At 37.0% G+C, this 15,999-nt stretch overlaps 1 protein-coding gene across 6 annotated transcripts in view; it reads left to right on the top strand.

Moving 5' to 3' along the window:
• The first annotated feature begins 5,108 nt into the window (after nt 1-5,108).
• The window catches only part of DCUN1D5 (defective in cullin neddylation 1 domain containing 5), a 27,776-nt gene continuing 16,885 nt past the window's right edge, over nt 5,109-15,999 (top strand). Inside the window, exons 1-4 of one of the 6 annotated variants that reach the window (XM_017544774.2) lie at nt 5,109-5,532; nt 7,961-8,052; nt 13,689-13,759; nt 14,173-14,264. In XM_017544774.2, the coding sequence (XP_017400263.1) occupies nt 5,447-5,532; nt 7,961-8,052; nt 13,689-13,759; nt 14,173-14,264 (341 nt within the window). In that variant the 5' untranslated portion in view covers nt 5,109-5,446. Of the gene's footprint in view, nt 5,636-5,899; nt 5,987-7,960; nt 8,053-13,688; nt 13,760-14,172; nt 14,265-15,999 lie in introns of those variants that run through there. The other 5 variants (XM_017544776.2, XM_017544775.2, XM_017544778.2 and 2 more) reach the window with 5 other exon arrangements.

The raw sequence follows: 15,999 nt of genomic DNA, 5'->3' as shown, positions 1-15,999 counted from the left end.
GTTGACCAGGATGGTCTCGATCTCTTGACCTTGTGATCCACCCGCCTCGGCCTCCCAAAGTGCTGGGATTACAGGCTTGAGCCACCGCGCCCGGCCTAGACTTCACTTTTTGATAGTAAGTTTCTAGAATATGTGGAATGAGAGATATTGCTGTGACCACCTTTGAAGAATATAGTCTGCCACAGTGAGGTATAAGCAGAAACCAATCTTATGCTTTTTCCTACTGCTTCTTTAAACTGCTCTGTGAATTCATTTTTCCCTATGCTTTGAATAAAATTTCAGTCTAATCTCTTACTATAGTAGGCTGTATTTACCTTTACTTGGTGTTTCTCTCTGCAGGAGGATTACACATTCCTGCCCTCATGACCTCAGGTGTAGCCATATGACTTGAACAGGATTAATGTGTCACTTCAGGGCAGAATCCTCTACAGGCAGCATGGGGTTTTCCATGTTTTTCTTTCCCTCTGTCATGATGACAGTGTTCTAGGTAGTGACTACTCCCTCAGTCTAGATCCCAGAGTGAACCACACTCACAGACAAGCTAAAATTGATGTGGTCTAGCACACACCTTTATGGTATGGGGGCTAAGTATCATGTGTTACATAGTTCTGCATCTCTGGGCCTCTCTAAAACACACGGAGTTCTTGTAGGCTTTACTGAAATGCCAAAACAAACAAACAAACAAAATTCCTGTCTTGAAATCCCATTTCTGCTATTCCTTAGAGTTATCTTTCTTTAGATTTATGTGCATGAAAACATTTCACAAAATTTTAAACTGCAAGGTTATTTTAAAAATCAACATTAATATACAGAAGGGAGAGCATCTGCACAGATCCAGGACTACAATAACATGTGGCATCCCATAAATCACTTAATGTCTGTGTTGCTTGTTATTCTGGTAAGTGGGAAAGTCCTATTTTAAAAAGGTGTTAAGAAAAACTAAACTATATATGGAATATATAAATTAACACATCTGAGAGTACTATTTTTGGCTACCTTTACAGAGATATAACTATTTTAACAAATCTTTTTCATGGCTTTTTTTTTTTATAACTCCCAAAAGCTAAGGAATGTGTATATGACCAAGATGCCAAATAGATAATAGAACTGGGTCTCGGTCCTCTTGCTTAATTACTTCCCTATTAAGCATAAGTATTATTTTTGTTGTTTTTTTCCCCTACATCCTTCTGTATTATAGTAGGATAAGATGAAAGATAAAGGAAATTATGTGCCTTTCCTAAAGTCACCTAGCGTCTTCTTTGGATCTGAAACTAGAACACACTTCTGCTTCAGGTGACTACTTCATCCCTCCCCTCCTTGTCATTACTTTCATTTAAAAAATTCTACTGCATGACAGAGAACCACAGTACTCTGTCATAATCTGTTTCTGTATTATAGGTATCTTTTCATGCAAAATCATTCACTATGTATGAGCAGCAGAAAATATTAAATCCATATAACTAGGCATTTCTATACTTCTCATAGGTAGCAAGGCTATCAATATGCCCCTTTGTGAGAGTAATTGGGATAATGAAAAGCCGACTTTGGGAAACGGAGGTTTGGCAGTAGCAGTAGGTACTGACCAGACAAGAGAATAAAGAAGTAGATGGATATGAATGGTCTACACGACCCAGAAATTGCCATCCCTTTGATATCATTGACAAGCATAGATTATGAACCCTAATTCCTATTCATAAAATTCTCTTAAATGCAAATAGCATACATATATAGTCATACATTTCTTGTTAAGAGGAATATATTCCAAGAAATGTGTCATTAGGAGGCTTCATCACTGTGTAAACACCATAGAGTGTGCTTATACAAACTTACATGCTAGGCTATATGACATAGCCTATAGGTCCTAGGCTAAAACCTGTACGGCATGCTACTGTACTAAATACTGTAGGCAATTTTAACACAATTATTTGTGTATCTCAACATATCTAAACATAGAAAAGGTAGAGTAAAAATACACTATTATAATCTTAAGGGACTATCATCACCTATACACAACCTGACCAAAATGTTGTAATATGGCGCATGACTGTATTTCTCCTTCCAGACTGGCAGCTCCATGATTGCAGGAGTCATGTCTGCCTTTTATATTCTTGGTTCTTCTTCTTCTTCTTTTTTTTTTTTTTTTTGAGACGGAGTTTCGCTCTTGTTACCTAGGCTGGAGTGCAATGGCGCGATCTTGGCTCACTGCAACCTCTGCCTCCTGGGTTCAGGCAATTCTCCTGCCTCAGCCTCCTGAGTAGCTGGGATTACAGGCACGTGCCACCATGCCCAGCTAATTTTTTGTATTTTTTTTTTTAGTAGAGACGGGGTTTCACCATGTTGACCAGGATGGTCTCGATCTCTTGACCTCGTGATCCACCCGCCTCAGCCTCCCAAAGTGCAGGGATTACAGGCTTGAGCCACCGCGCCCGGCCTTGCCTTTTATATTCTTAAGCCCAGTAAAGCTTCTGGTTGAAGTGATCATTAAATATTTTTTTAATAGATCCACTAAATGAATATCACACATAGATCCAGCCTTTTGTCTTTTCTTCAGATTATTCTTTGGGTACAAGTAGGCTGCTATCTAGTTACTGCATTCAGCTCAATGTCTAGGATCTCCAGGTATAGTGGGGGCTTCCTTAGTTTGAGAGTGATTCTTATGGACCAATGGCCTATGAACTTATAAGAAGCAATAATCTGTTTCCCACTCTCACCCAATAAATAATGGTGAAGAAGGGATACAATAATCACAATAAAAAATTTCTATTTAAAAAAAAACCCAGAAGATGTGCAGTGGGCATTGGCCTATAGCAATGCTGGTAGCCTGCAAGACAGGCATTATGAAATTCCCTACTCTTTGATCAGGCCTTGACTCTACTCTCTGGTAGAGAGATGATGTTAAAGGGAGATCATCCTGGGAGATCTTTAACATCATCATCCTGGGAGATCTTTAACATCATCCTGGGAGATCTTTCTTTCCATCCTTTCGGTTTTATTCCATTTCCTTGGTCCTCCTTGGGAAAAAGGGCTGTTTTGCTTTTGCAGCTCACTTCTTGAAGAAATAAGCTTGGCTATTGCTAATAGTTTTGTCACTATCATTTGTTTCATTTTGTGTTTTGTTTTGCACATTTTATATAAACTTTATTGAGGAAGAATATTCATTAAAATATCCATTTTTAAGTATACAATTCAAAGAATTTTTACAAGTATATATATTATTACCTCAGTCAAGGCATAAAATATGTTCATTACCCAAAAGTTTCCTTTGGGTTTTCTTTGCAGTCACTTTTCCCCCTGACTCACTCCATCCCTGCCCCAAGTGTCACTGATATGCCATTGCTATAAGTTTTACATGTTCTAGAATTTCATCAAATATCCAGCTAGTATTAACATCTCTGATTGCCACATAGATGTTATAATATAGTTTAAATTGTTTGTGTGAATCAAAATCAAATAAGAACTGCATACTCAAAATGATTCACATATCCTTTAAGTCTCTTTTAATTTCCTTCTCTCTCCTCTCATCCTAATAATTTGTTGCAGAATCTAGGTCATTTGTCCTGTAGATTTCCCTGACAATCTAGATATTGTTGATTGCATTGGGTATTTAACATGTTCCTCTGTCCTCTATTTTTTGTAGATGGTAGTTCTATTTAGAGACTTTAACTGATTCTGATTTGATTTTGTTTTGTCTTGTTTTGTTTTGGTTTTTTGGCCACATGCATTTTTAAATGTGTTGACATTCTTTTGATTTTGAGTAATAGAGAACTAAATATGCAAAATAAATTTATTGACTCGTATAACTGAAAATTCCAGGTCATATCATGGATTTTGGGCTCATATCGTGTAATCACATCCTGGTTTTTCTATCTTTCTGCTTCATACTGGTCTCTTTTGAGTTTTGGCTTCATTCTCCATGGCTTCTCTGGTTCAAATCCATAGAAAATAAAATTGCTTCCTGGTGGTTCAATTTTACGTTATTGGCAGTCATTGGCCTGGCTTGGGTATGTGTACATCCTGGACCAATTAATGACATTAAGGAAATATGATATTCTGATTGGCCTGATTAGGGTGCCATCGTGAAGGCAGTTTCATAGCAACCACTTCAACTGTTACTCAATTTAAAGACTTTTAGTCTTGTCCCATCACAGTTGTTTTGCAGAGATAAATTTATTTTACAAAACAGAATTATTAGTGACTTTCTACTATGTCTTTACATACAATAATCTTTTTTGTTGTTGTTGAGAGGACGTCTCACTCTGTTGCTCAAGCTGGAGTGCAGTGGCGCAATCTCAGCGCACTGTAACCTCCACCTCCCGAGTTCAAGTAATTCTCCTGCCGCGGACTCCTGAGTAGCTGGAATTACAGGCACTCGACACCATCCATGTCCGGCTAATTTTTGTGTATTTTTAGTAGAGACGGGGTTTCACCATGTTGGTCAGGCTGGTCTCGAACTCCTGACCTTGTGATCCACCCACTTTGGCCTCCAGGCGTGAATCACAGCACCCCGCTAATAATCATTATTTAAAAACAGTAATTCCATCTAAGTGGAGGTGAATAGTTTAGAGTGTGTTTTAGGTAGTAAGGTGTAGGGGAAGGCTCCTTAGAACTGTCCCCCAACACTAAGTCGCGGTCACCTACTGTCTCTTGTCAGAGAGGTGAGCTCTGTGGAAATAATGGTAGAGCCAAGTTTCAATACAGGATAAAGTGATCAACAGAGGTCGGGAAAAGGGAGAAGGGAGAGTGGGAGGTTGATCGTAGGCCCATAAAGGAAACACGCAGGACACAGGGTGACAATGCATTTAAGGCGTCCGAACACTTCAGGTGAGGTTATCGTGTGGAAGAGCTCAGAAGTGGAAGTTGGTTTCTTTACCAGGTTATTTTTAACGTCAACTGCAGAGTACTAGTAGTTTCATTTTTTTGGCGGTGACTGCCAGCATCAGAGTGCGGTAGAAGCTTCATGAGAAAGGTGAGGATATCCTAGACAGGATACAGAGTCCTGCGGGCGGTCGCAGTTGCGGGAGTCACACAGCTTCACTCTGCCCGGCCTACCTACGGCTGGCAGAGGCCAACCGGAACCACGCCCCTCCCGGGGACCGGCTCCGCGATTGCGTCACTTCCGATCCTCAGCGATTCGCCTCCGGGTTAGGCTGAGCCTCCTGCTTTCTGTGACTGGTGGAGCTGCCGCGCTCTCCGCGTTATCTCCTCCCGGTGAGAACGAACCGCAGTGTCCACCGGCGAGGAGCCAGCCCTGTCCCGGACAGAGAAAGACGACGAGGATACTTGGGAGCGGGCGGCGGCCGGGCTGGGCCGCGCCAGTGCGGGCTGGCGACTCTGCCCCTCCGCTTGCTGCTGTTTCTGGGAACTGGGTGCCAGAGCTGAGGGGCTTCCAGCCGACAGGGACCCCCTTCCCCGGCTCCCCTGCCCACCCTGCCGGGGAGGGCGGAAGATGCCGGTGAAGAAGAAGAGAAAATCCCCTGGGGTGGCAGCAGCAGTAGCGGAAGACGGAGGCCTCAAAAAGTGTAAAATCTCCAGGTACCATCTCCCCCCACCCTTCGAGCTTTCCTCCTCCCTCCTTTGCTGGACAACGGGAGGAAAAGGAGTCGGGCCCGGCCTACCGGGCTGGGGCTGGAGACAGGTGAGGCCCCTTTGATCGAGATAGGCGGTAGGTGCCGAACACCGCGAGTCTCCGCGCCCGACCCGACCTCGTGTTCGAGTGTGTGCACGCTGGCGATTATGGAGAGACTAGAAGAGCCGCCCACGTTATGAGTCTACGTGCCCTGCCGGGTGGGGAACAAATGCATATGTAAATTGCGCTTCAACTCCCCTGCCCCCAACCGACCCCCAGTCTACTACTCCCTTATCGCTCCTCTGCCTTTTTCTAGACTTAGAAGTGAGTACAGATCCGCGGAAGGGTCACTTCTAGAATTTCTTTGTAGAGTGTGAAGAAAGCAGAACATAAGGAATCTTGACAACTATCTTGGGAATGGTAGAAAGGAAAACTTGTATGCTATAATTGGCATCCATATTTAGTATTTGGAGTGGCCTAACCCGGAAGGTCCAGCAGGAGGCCTTTTAAATTGCTGGAGCCCCAATTTCTGGAAGTACAGTGCCTCACCTATGCCAAGTCCCAGTGTGCAGAGTTGGAAAGGCCCTGCATGCGTTTTGTCTTCTAGCCTTCAGGACGCTGTTAGCTCTCAGTATAAATTTAATAATTTGTGAGCTCTTGTACTGTGTGTCCTCTTGGTAAGAAGACAAGGCAGAACTATGTAGTTGTAGCTCTTTGATCCCTTTGTAGCATATCATGGAGGCATCACAGCAAAATTATATGCTACAAAAAATAATTGCAATTTTGGTGTGATAATTTTTTTTTTTTAATTTGAGAGCGAGAGTCTTGCACTGTCGCCCAGCCTGGAGTACAGTGGCGTGATCCTCTCACTGCAACCTCTGCCTCCTGGGTTCAAGCGATTCTCCTGTCTCAGCCTCCCGAGTAGCTGGGATTACAAGCGCCCGCCACCACGTCCGGCTAATTTTTTGTATTTTTAGTAGAGACTGTTTTTCTATGTTGGCCAGGCTGGTCTTGAACTCCTGACCTCGTGATCCGCCCGCTTCGGCCTTCCAAAGTGCTGGGATTACAGGCGTGAGCCACTGCGCCCGGCCGAGAAGTGCTTTTTTAAAAAATACCCATATTAGCTGCCTTTTCATCAATAGCTGGCACTTGATATAACAACTTTAGATGCTGCTATTAAAAGAAGACAGTATAATGATAGAGCTCTCCGTAAAGAGAGATCTGCTTCAACTGTGAATTAGGTGACTTACCTAGTCTGCATCTTCTTTTTTGTAACTGGGCGACTTTTTCCCCTCATTACTGTGTTTTGGTAAAGGAGTCTAAGGAGTATTTCTTGGGCTATTAATGTGAAAGATGATACACTTTTCCTATACCCCTTGTTAGCTAACATTAGAATTTGACATGGTTACTTTAGTAGCTCATATTTTTATGAGATATAGGCAAATTATTATTCGTTTTTGTATTACTCTATCTCATGGCCATCTTAAGTAAATATATCAAAATTATTTCAGCAAAGTATGTTAAGATAGCTGAGCAGGCAGTATTACTAGAACTCAGGTGATACTTTGCACAATCCATTTAAATTTTTAAATATGATACTCTTACTTTACTCAATTACAGAAGTTCTAGCATTTCTATATCATCGTGGAAGGGTAATTATTTGAGTTACTTGAAAATAGTTTCTCTGAAGGTCATTGAATCCTAGAGGCCATTTTGAACTTACCAAATTTTAGTTATTTTATGAAAAACAATGAAAATTATTTTATGAAAAAAATAAAACAGAATGGGCAGAAGCTGGGATTAAATAGTCTTGTCCTATTATTTCGACTATTATTAACTTTTAGGGTTTTTTTGTTGTTGTTTTTAATCTGTGAAATTTAATATACCCTGAAATCTTAAGTCATCATTTATCTTTAAAAATCTTTTTAATCTTAGATGATAAAACAACTCTTACTAAAACATTTTATTTTGCAATACTGATTCACTAAGTATCAAAATATACTTTGTAAGAGGTTGTTTTAAAATATGCATCGATTACGCACAAATAGAATTTCTATACAAATCAGTAGTAGAATCACAATAAAGATTTATACATTCCCAACTACTAAGTTGAACTTCTTTGTAGTCTTGTAAAATGTGGGGAAATAACTTACTGATATTTTTGAATTTTGATACTGAATAAAGAGGTGTTTGGGTTTTGTTAGCTGATAATTCTTATGTATAGATTACTGTTTCAAGTTGCAATTACTTAACAACTTCAATTTTTTTTTCCAATAATGCCAACCAAAGAGAAAAAAATGCTTTAAAATGAATTGAAGTAGTTAATTTTGAACTTACTTTTTCACTAAGAGTTGAGATGTGATAAAAATCTTAGGCATGTGTGTGTTTTCTAAGCTATTGCAGATCCCAACCCCCTGCTAGACTAATAAGTGGAGAGGAACATTTTTCAAGCAAGAAGTGCCTGGCTTGGTTTTATGAATATGCAGGTAATGAAATTAATATAAGAAGATATCAGTCATATGCTTTAAAAAGTTTCTTTGGCTTACTCATTTAACAAATTATCTGTTACAGGCTTGCTATGTATTAGTGCTGTGTACTGGGATCAGGGTCAGGACTAAAGATTGTGGGTAGGCTAAAAATTTGTTGCCAATTTAGGCTGATATTTCTTTAAAATACATATTCAGTACATATTTACTGGGAGGGAAGAAACTCATTTACTAAAATAAAATATGTAAACAAAGACAGATTCACTTATTTACTTTCATATGTAAACAAAGACAGATTCACTTATTTACATTCATTGGCTAAAGTAGTATTCTGGAAAATAAAAGGTACACAATAAAACATTTTTTGTATTTGATATTGTGGAAAACACAAAGTATACCATAAAACATTTCTATTTAATATTCTTTTTGGAAATTTTTCTGAACTAATTCTGAAACTTTTAAGGAGACATAGTAAAAGATTTAAACCCCTCAGTTATAGTTAGACAACACATTTACCTTTTCATAATTATCATTTAACAATCCACTTCCACTAGAGATGCAAGGGTAAGTAAGAAAATAAATAGACTGATATTAATACAATGTGATAAATACTGTATTCAGAAGATACACTGTGAGAGTTCATAGGAGGAATATATAACCCAGCTTTTAAAGTGTCATGGGAGTTTTCTAGAGGCACTAACTTAACGTCAGCTGAGTCCTGTAAGTGGTAGATGAAGAGCCCTAGGCCCAGGGTGGGGTTGTGTTTTAGAGGTGAAAGTCAAAGCCAGCCAGAGATGAAGCTGAAGAGTTAAGCAAATATATGCAAAAGAACACTTATTTTCCATTTATACTAACTTTCTCATAAGCATATATGAAATATTTTTCCCCTTAGAATAGTTTTTTTATTTTGGAGTTAACTGAGTTTAAAGCTTTGCTTTTCTTTTTCTTCTTTTTCCTGTTTCCTTTTTTTTTTTTTTTTTTTTTTTTACATCTTCTCTTTTTTTTTTTTGTGGGGTTTTTCCCCTTCCTTTTATCACCATCAGTCTCCAAATTTTGTTTAAAATAAAAGTGTATATGTAGCTATTGCCTTGTATGTAGTTCTCATCCACATTAAGGTCTAAAGTGGTGTACTTTGAACTTGAGATATTAACTTTAGGCTAACTGTATGGAATGTGAGACTATTTTGAAAGAGGGGCAGTAACTTCATTGTTGGGATCGGCTGAGTGATCCCAAAAGTACAGTTTTAAAATTGTTTAGTAGCAGAACCGATTCTTTCTAGACCAGAAATAAATGCTATTACTGGCATCCCAAGACAACCACTAACCCAATTTAAATAAAGGAAATTCATTTCTTACTGACCTCCATTTAAAATGTTGACCCATTATTCCAAATGCCAGTTTTACTGGTATGCATGTTACAGAATCAAAAGATCACTCATCTTATTTCACTTATAACTAAAGGTTACTAGACACCATAGAAATATAAAATATTTGCCTCAACTAGGAACTTTTCTAGGTAGCATAAGATTCTAATTAAACATTTGTTTACTGTATTAGCATTTTTAATAGCCAAAATAATAATTGCTGTTATTCCAGGAATTGTCTTAAGTATATATTTTTTCTTGTGACTGCTCTATTAAGTAGGTAGTATTATCACCACTTCCATCCCAACTTTAGTTTTTGAGACAGGGTCTCACTCTGTCTCAGGTTGGAGTGTAGTGTTGTGATCATGGCTCACTGCAGCCTTGAGCTCCTGGGCTCAGGCGATCCTCCCACCTCAGCCTATCCTCCCACCTCAGCCTTCCTAGTATGTGGGAGTATAGGCATGTGCCACCACTGCCAGCTAATTTTTTAAATTTTTTGTAGAGATGGGGTTTCACCATGTTGCCCAGGCTGGTCTTGAACTCCTAGGCTCAAGTGCTCTATCTGCTTCAGCTTCCCTAAGTGGTGGGATTGCAGGCATGAGCTACCGTGCCTGGCCATATCCTCATTTTATAGATGAGAAAATGGAGACTTAGATTAATTAATTTGCCCCAGATCATATAATGACAGAAGCCAGAATTCAAACCCAGGTCCTTCTGATTCTAAAGTCCATGCTTTTAACTACTGTGCTTTTATGCATTTTTAATTTAAATTTATAATGTTTGTAATTATATATAGTTATAAACATTATTTTATGTTTATTTTTTATTTAAACTTTCACTTTTGCAAAGAAAATATTGGTACTCTTGGTTAACTTGTGTTAACCATTCAATAAAATATTGAGTACTTGTTTTGAGTCAGGCATTGTGCTGAGTGCTGGATGTATAGTGCTGAGCAAGTCAGACGAGATCCCTGCCCTTGGGGGACTTGCCTTCTAGTGAGGAAGACAGTAAACAGGTATGTAGGCAAGATAAGTACAGATTGTGGAGCATTATAAGGATAAATATGGTGAGGTATAGAGAATAAGGAAGGGTTAGATGGACTTCAGATAGGTCTCTCTGTGGAGACCACTTTGTACCTGATTAGGGAGGAACCATTTGTTTGCCAAATAAACAGTAACTGTTCTGTCTTGAAATAGGAATGTCCTTATTAAAATGAAGGCAATAATTGTGCCTACTGAGAATAATACATGTAAAGCCCTTAGCACAATACCTGGTATATAGTCAGAACTCAAATATTAGTTTAGCATTACCGCATCAGATTTACTCGTCTGTTTTTTACAATGTTCCAAAATTCACTACTCTTATGGAGCTCATGTTGAAGGCGCTGTGTCACTGAGTGTGTTTTTTCCCCCCTAAGCATCTGTTATGGCTGGCATGGTGTTAGGCCTTGCAGATACAGCTGGGAAGATTTCTTTATGGTTATAAAGAAATCAGAAAATTGATGATGTTTTTCTTTTAGTTTTGAAAATATCACTAAACTTGTTACTATGGTATTATATCATGTGTGATAAGGCTGTTGGTTTTGTTCTTTCACAAGACCTCTCATTCTTGAGTGATATTTAAATTAATAATGATTCAATAATATACTGGCCTATGGTAATTAAAAACATGGAAAGTGAAAGGGCAGTTTTAAAGTCTCATAGAGTCAAAAAATAAGGTTGGAATTGCATAGTCCTAAGATAGTACCTAGCTGGTAGAGTGAAGTGAACTAGTAGAATGAACAAAATTATTTCTATAGCCTCTTCAGTTGAGTGGAAACCGAATTATCCAGAAAAGTTAATTAAATTTAGCTCCAGAGGTTTTACCCAGACAGTAGTTTTATTAGAAAGATTGGAAGTAATATTATTGGAAGGATTAACATTTTGTAGTCTGGGGAAAGCACATTGGTTTCAGACCTTGCTTTAGACTTAGATCCGTTACTATTTGCATTGCTTTGACTAAGTCAGTTAACATTTACAGACCTTGTCTAAGTTATAAGGTATTATATCTCTATGTAATCTCATTTGACTTGATTCTGACCAAATTTTAATTTGTAATCATCAAGTAATCCTCCAGTTTCTAGGGGTGCTATACTGATATTTCTTTCTCTTTTTTTTTTTTTCTTTTGAGACGGAGTCTCACTCTGTTGGCCAGGCTGGAGTGCAGTGGCACCATCTTGGCTCACTGCAACCTCTGCTGCACGGGTTCAAGCAATTCTCCTTCTTCAGCCTCCCAAGTAGCTGGGGTTACAGGCGCCTGCCACTGGGACTGGCTACTTTTTGTAGTTTTAGTAGAAACAGGGTTTCACCATCTTGGCCAGGCTGCTCTTGAACTTCTGACCTCGTGATCAACCCGCCTTTGCCTCCCAAAGTGCTGGGATTACAGGCATGAACCACTGTGCCTGGCCTATACTGATACTTCTTGACATCTTCTTCAGCTTTCTCTTCTAGTCACTAATGGCAACTTTGAGACCAAGTTTGTTTTCTTGATGCTTTTGAAAAATTTACAATATATTCTCATCATGGCTTTAAAAAAAAACCATTTGTCTTTTCCCTTAATTTTTAATTGTTTATTTTTTTTTGAGACAGGGCCTTGCTCTTGCCCAGGCTGGAGTGCAGTGGCAAGATCATGGCTCACGAGGAGTAGCCTCAAACTCCTGGGCTCAAGCAATCCTCCCACCTCTGTCTCCTGGGTAGCTGGGACCACAGACTGGCACCACCACACTTGGCTATTTTTCTTCCCTAGAGACGAGGTCTCCCTATGTTGTCCAGGTTCGTCTGGAACTCCTGGGCTCAAATGATACTCCCACCTTGGCCTCTAAAAGTGCTGGGATTACAGGCATGAACCATCACGACTGGCCCCCTAAAATTTTTAAATCTGATTTTTTATTTCTTTGTCATATATAAGAATACTCAGTTACACATTTTTAACACCTTTATTGTATATGTATGCCTTTTAAATTACAAAATTAACACATTCTCATTTAAACAATTCTCCAAGTATATAAGGAAGAGAAAGTGTCCTATAATTATCACCCCCTTCACCTTTTAACACATGAATGTATTGTTAGTACTTATTTAAACCCAATCACATTTACCATGTTACACAAAAAACTTCACAGCGGTTTTAGTTTCAGACTATGTATTAATGTCATCTTAGCAGCCTGGATCTCAGGCAGTGAGAATGTATTGACTTTGCATTGTGCTTGTAACCTATAGATGGTGCCATCAAAGCTACCTGAACAGCGTTGGTCTAGTCTGGTTTATAAAGCTCGAGGATTTTCACCCTTTATAAAGGAAAATATAGGCTTCTCTTGACTATTAAAGAATTACATTTCAAGGTTATATTTTCAAAATCCCATATGGTAAACACATTTCTCTCGTATTATTACAAAATTTCTTTTTTAGTCTTATCTCGTCAGAAAAGAGATCTAGTGATGATGTAATTACTATATTTTGGGAATCTGGTAACATTTTGGAAAAATGATAATTGATGTATTGACTTATTAAGGTTACTAAGGGCATAAAATAAGGAACAATTTAGATACCAGTAATTAATTTTTGGACAAATGATAGATAGTAGCTAATTGAAAGATTAAACTTTTGTTTCTACCTTAAGATGACATTAATACTTACTGTCTGTTTTAGAACCAAGATGATAAGAAAAATAGCTCTTTCTGGAAATGGAATGTAGTAATTTCCATAAGTCATTATTTTCAAAATATGTTTATATTTTTCAGTAAATAAATTATATTTGAGTATATTTCAAAAGGGTAATAAATGGCCTGTTTTAAAAGTGAACATATTCCCTTTCTGATTACTGTATGAACTTTCTGTTGGTTCTGACAATCTAGATTAAGAAGCTCCAGCTGCCTTATGTTTTTTCATATTCATGCATTGTCAAAAATTTTATTCAGAGTAGGCGCTCAGTAAATGTTTTTTTTAATGGATAGGTTTGACTTTTTGTACTAACTCATGATTGATACAAATGGAGTATTTCTTTGCTGCTTTTTAAATTTTCTTAATTTCATATTGTAATGTGGTGTTCAAAGAATACTTCACAAATTTTAAATTTAAATCTTGTAGCAAATATTTATACTTATCAAAGCTATGCCAAAATTCAAATTTAATGATTTGCAAAATATTATGGTGTATTCATGGGTACCTTTAGCATGGTGGTTTATATTTTATGTTGATATTATAACAAAATATGTAAATTATTTTTGTCTTTGAAGGTCCTGATGAAGTTGTAGGGCCAGAAGGAATGGAAAAATTTTGTGAAGACATTGGTGTTGAACCTGAAAATGTATGTTTTATTTCTAAGTAGAATGGCATAAAAGTGGGGTATAGCATATTCGTAAATTTCTAAAAATTGGGACACTTTAATCTTTTATGAAGATTTTATTTCTTCATGTTTAATATTGTAAATTTGCATTAGGGTATTTTTAATCAGCTTCAGTTGGGCAAATGTGTTCTTTCTTGATACGAATTTTTTATGTAATAGAATAAGAGATTCTACCTTCAGAAACTGTTGGAACTTTTTACTTTTAAGAAATTGGCACATCTCAATTTCTTTATATATAGTTAATTCCAGAGGTTGTACTCTTTAATAGTTGAAGGATGGAAGTAGTTATGTAAAAATTGCTCTCCATGATAAATACAGACATGATTATCTCTATGCTGACTTTTCCCCTATCCTTTATGTTCTGTTCTTTCCAGATTATTATGTTAGTTTTAGCGTGGAAATTGGAGGCTGAAAGCATGGGATTTTTTACCAAGGAAGAATGGTTAAAGGGAATGACTTCATTACAGTAAGAATTTTTTTTAAAAAACAAATTTGATGGCCTATTTGAAGATCTTAATTGATATTTTGTGCTTCATAATTTTCAGGAGTAAGGTTTCACCTTAAATCAAATCTGTTTGATCTATAAAATTAGTTTGGGGACTGAAAAAATTATATTGTGGTCTTGGCAAATGAATAGGTACCCCATGTTTTATATTCTCTAAGAAAAAAACCTTAGTACAGTTCTATTAAAATTCTTTGATTCTCTTGGTGAGTGACTTAAAAGTCCATTATCAAAGACCTATTTATTTACAGCTTGTTTGAGTATAAGGTTTTCCCTCTCTGAATACAGAATTCTACTATCTAAGGAATATATTTGTTGGGCAGCCCTAAGTTTTGGGGCCTCCTCTCTCCCTTCTTCACTTTTATATTTGACTTTAAAAATTTGAAGATAGAGTTACATAACACTTTTATGATTTCTTTATTGCCAAGGGAACTTCATAAAGGACAAAAGTAGAAATGTTGTAACCACTTCGATGCGATCTTTACACATTTTATAGTCCTACACTTTCAGTTTAGGATCCCATCTTTGAACATTTTCATAGATTTGTACCTTATGAAAATAATTTGATTTTGGATTTCCTGAATGGAGTGTGCTTAATTTCAATCAATTAGTAACTTTGTGTTAATTTTCTAGTATCATGTTTCTAATGTTCCTGCAGGGTATTAGTTAACATTCTAAAATAGAGGAAGCATTAATTTAAAATATTTTTGAGGCAAAAACTGGGACTTAATTAGCTGTGTGGTTTCCTGTTGTGATTATGCTTTCATTAACACTTATAATGATTCCTTATTTTTGGTCTGTCTTTAACTTTTTTTAAAAAAGTATTTGTTTATATTGCACTTAAATTTTTAAATTTGAATTTTCAGTGCCTAATGATTTATAATCCTCTGTTTTAATAGACATTAACATGTAGACATGTAGATATTTTATATATGTATTCTTGGGTAAAAGCCTTTGTTCGTGTGAACCAAATCATAATTTCTTGAATGAAATGCAAAATCAACCCTCCCACTTCCATTTTTTTAATAGTCTGAGATCCAGAGAGGCTAAGAAAATATTTGGCACAATTCCTTAGTAGTAGTGCTTAGTTAGAACCTAGAATTCAAATTTCCTGATTACCAATCTATAATACTGTATTCCTACTATATTGCTATTTTCTACATAAATTAGCATTCCTTATAAAACAGGGAACCTCTATTTTTAAAAATTATAGCATTTGCTACCCATACATCTGCGTGTCATAATATGCCCAGATAAATACGTCAGTTCTGAAATTCCTTGGATTATTTCTCACCATTTAGTTAGCTTTTTAGAGAACAATTAAATATACAAAAGAATATGCAAAGAATATTGGTTTTATACAACTCAGTGGGTTTTATTAAGATTTATGTTATTATATCATTCATTAATGTAAGACATTTTATTTGTCATTATAAGTGGGTTTTGGACTATCACTACTACTACTTTTTGGATACTGCTTTTTGAAGTATCTCAGCTAACAAGTGGCTGTATATTTGTAAACGTTAAAGTTTCTTATTTATGTTTTTGCATAAATTGATACCATATAAAAAGTCTGTATATAACAAAAATGTGAAAGCACAAAGCATTTCTAATATATACTCCTGAATAATTAACATCATGTGGCCGTGGGTACGAGAACCGAAACTGACTAGCCCATGAACATTTTTTTTTTTTTTTT

The sequence above is a fragment of the Cebus imitator genome, unplaced genomic scaffold (genome assembly GCF_001604975.1).
Source record: "Cebus imitator isolate Cc_AM_T3 unplaced genomic scaffold, Cebus_imitator-1.0 Scaffold171, whole genome shotgun sequence".
Classification (NCBI taxonomy): domain Eukaryota; kingdom Metazoa; phylum Chordata; class Mammalia; order Primates; family Cebidae; genus Cebus; species Cebus imitator.
Note: the sequence above shows the minus strand (reverse complement) of the source record. Positions and strands in the feature narration are given on the sequence as shown.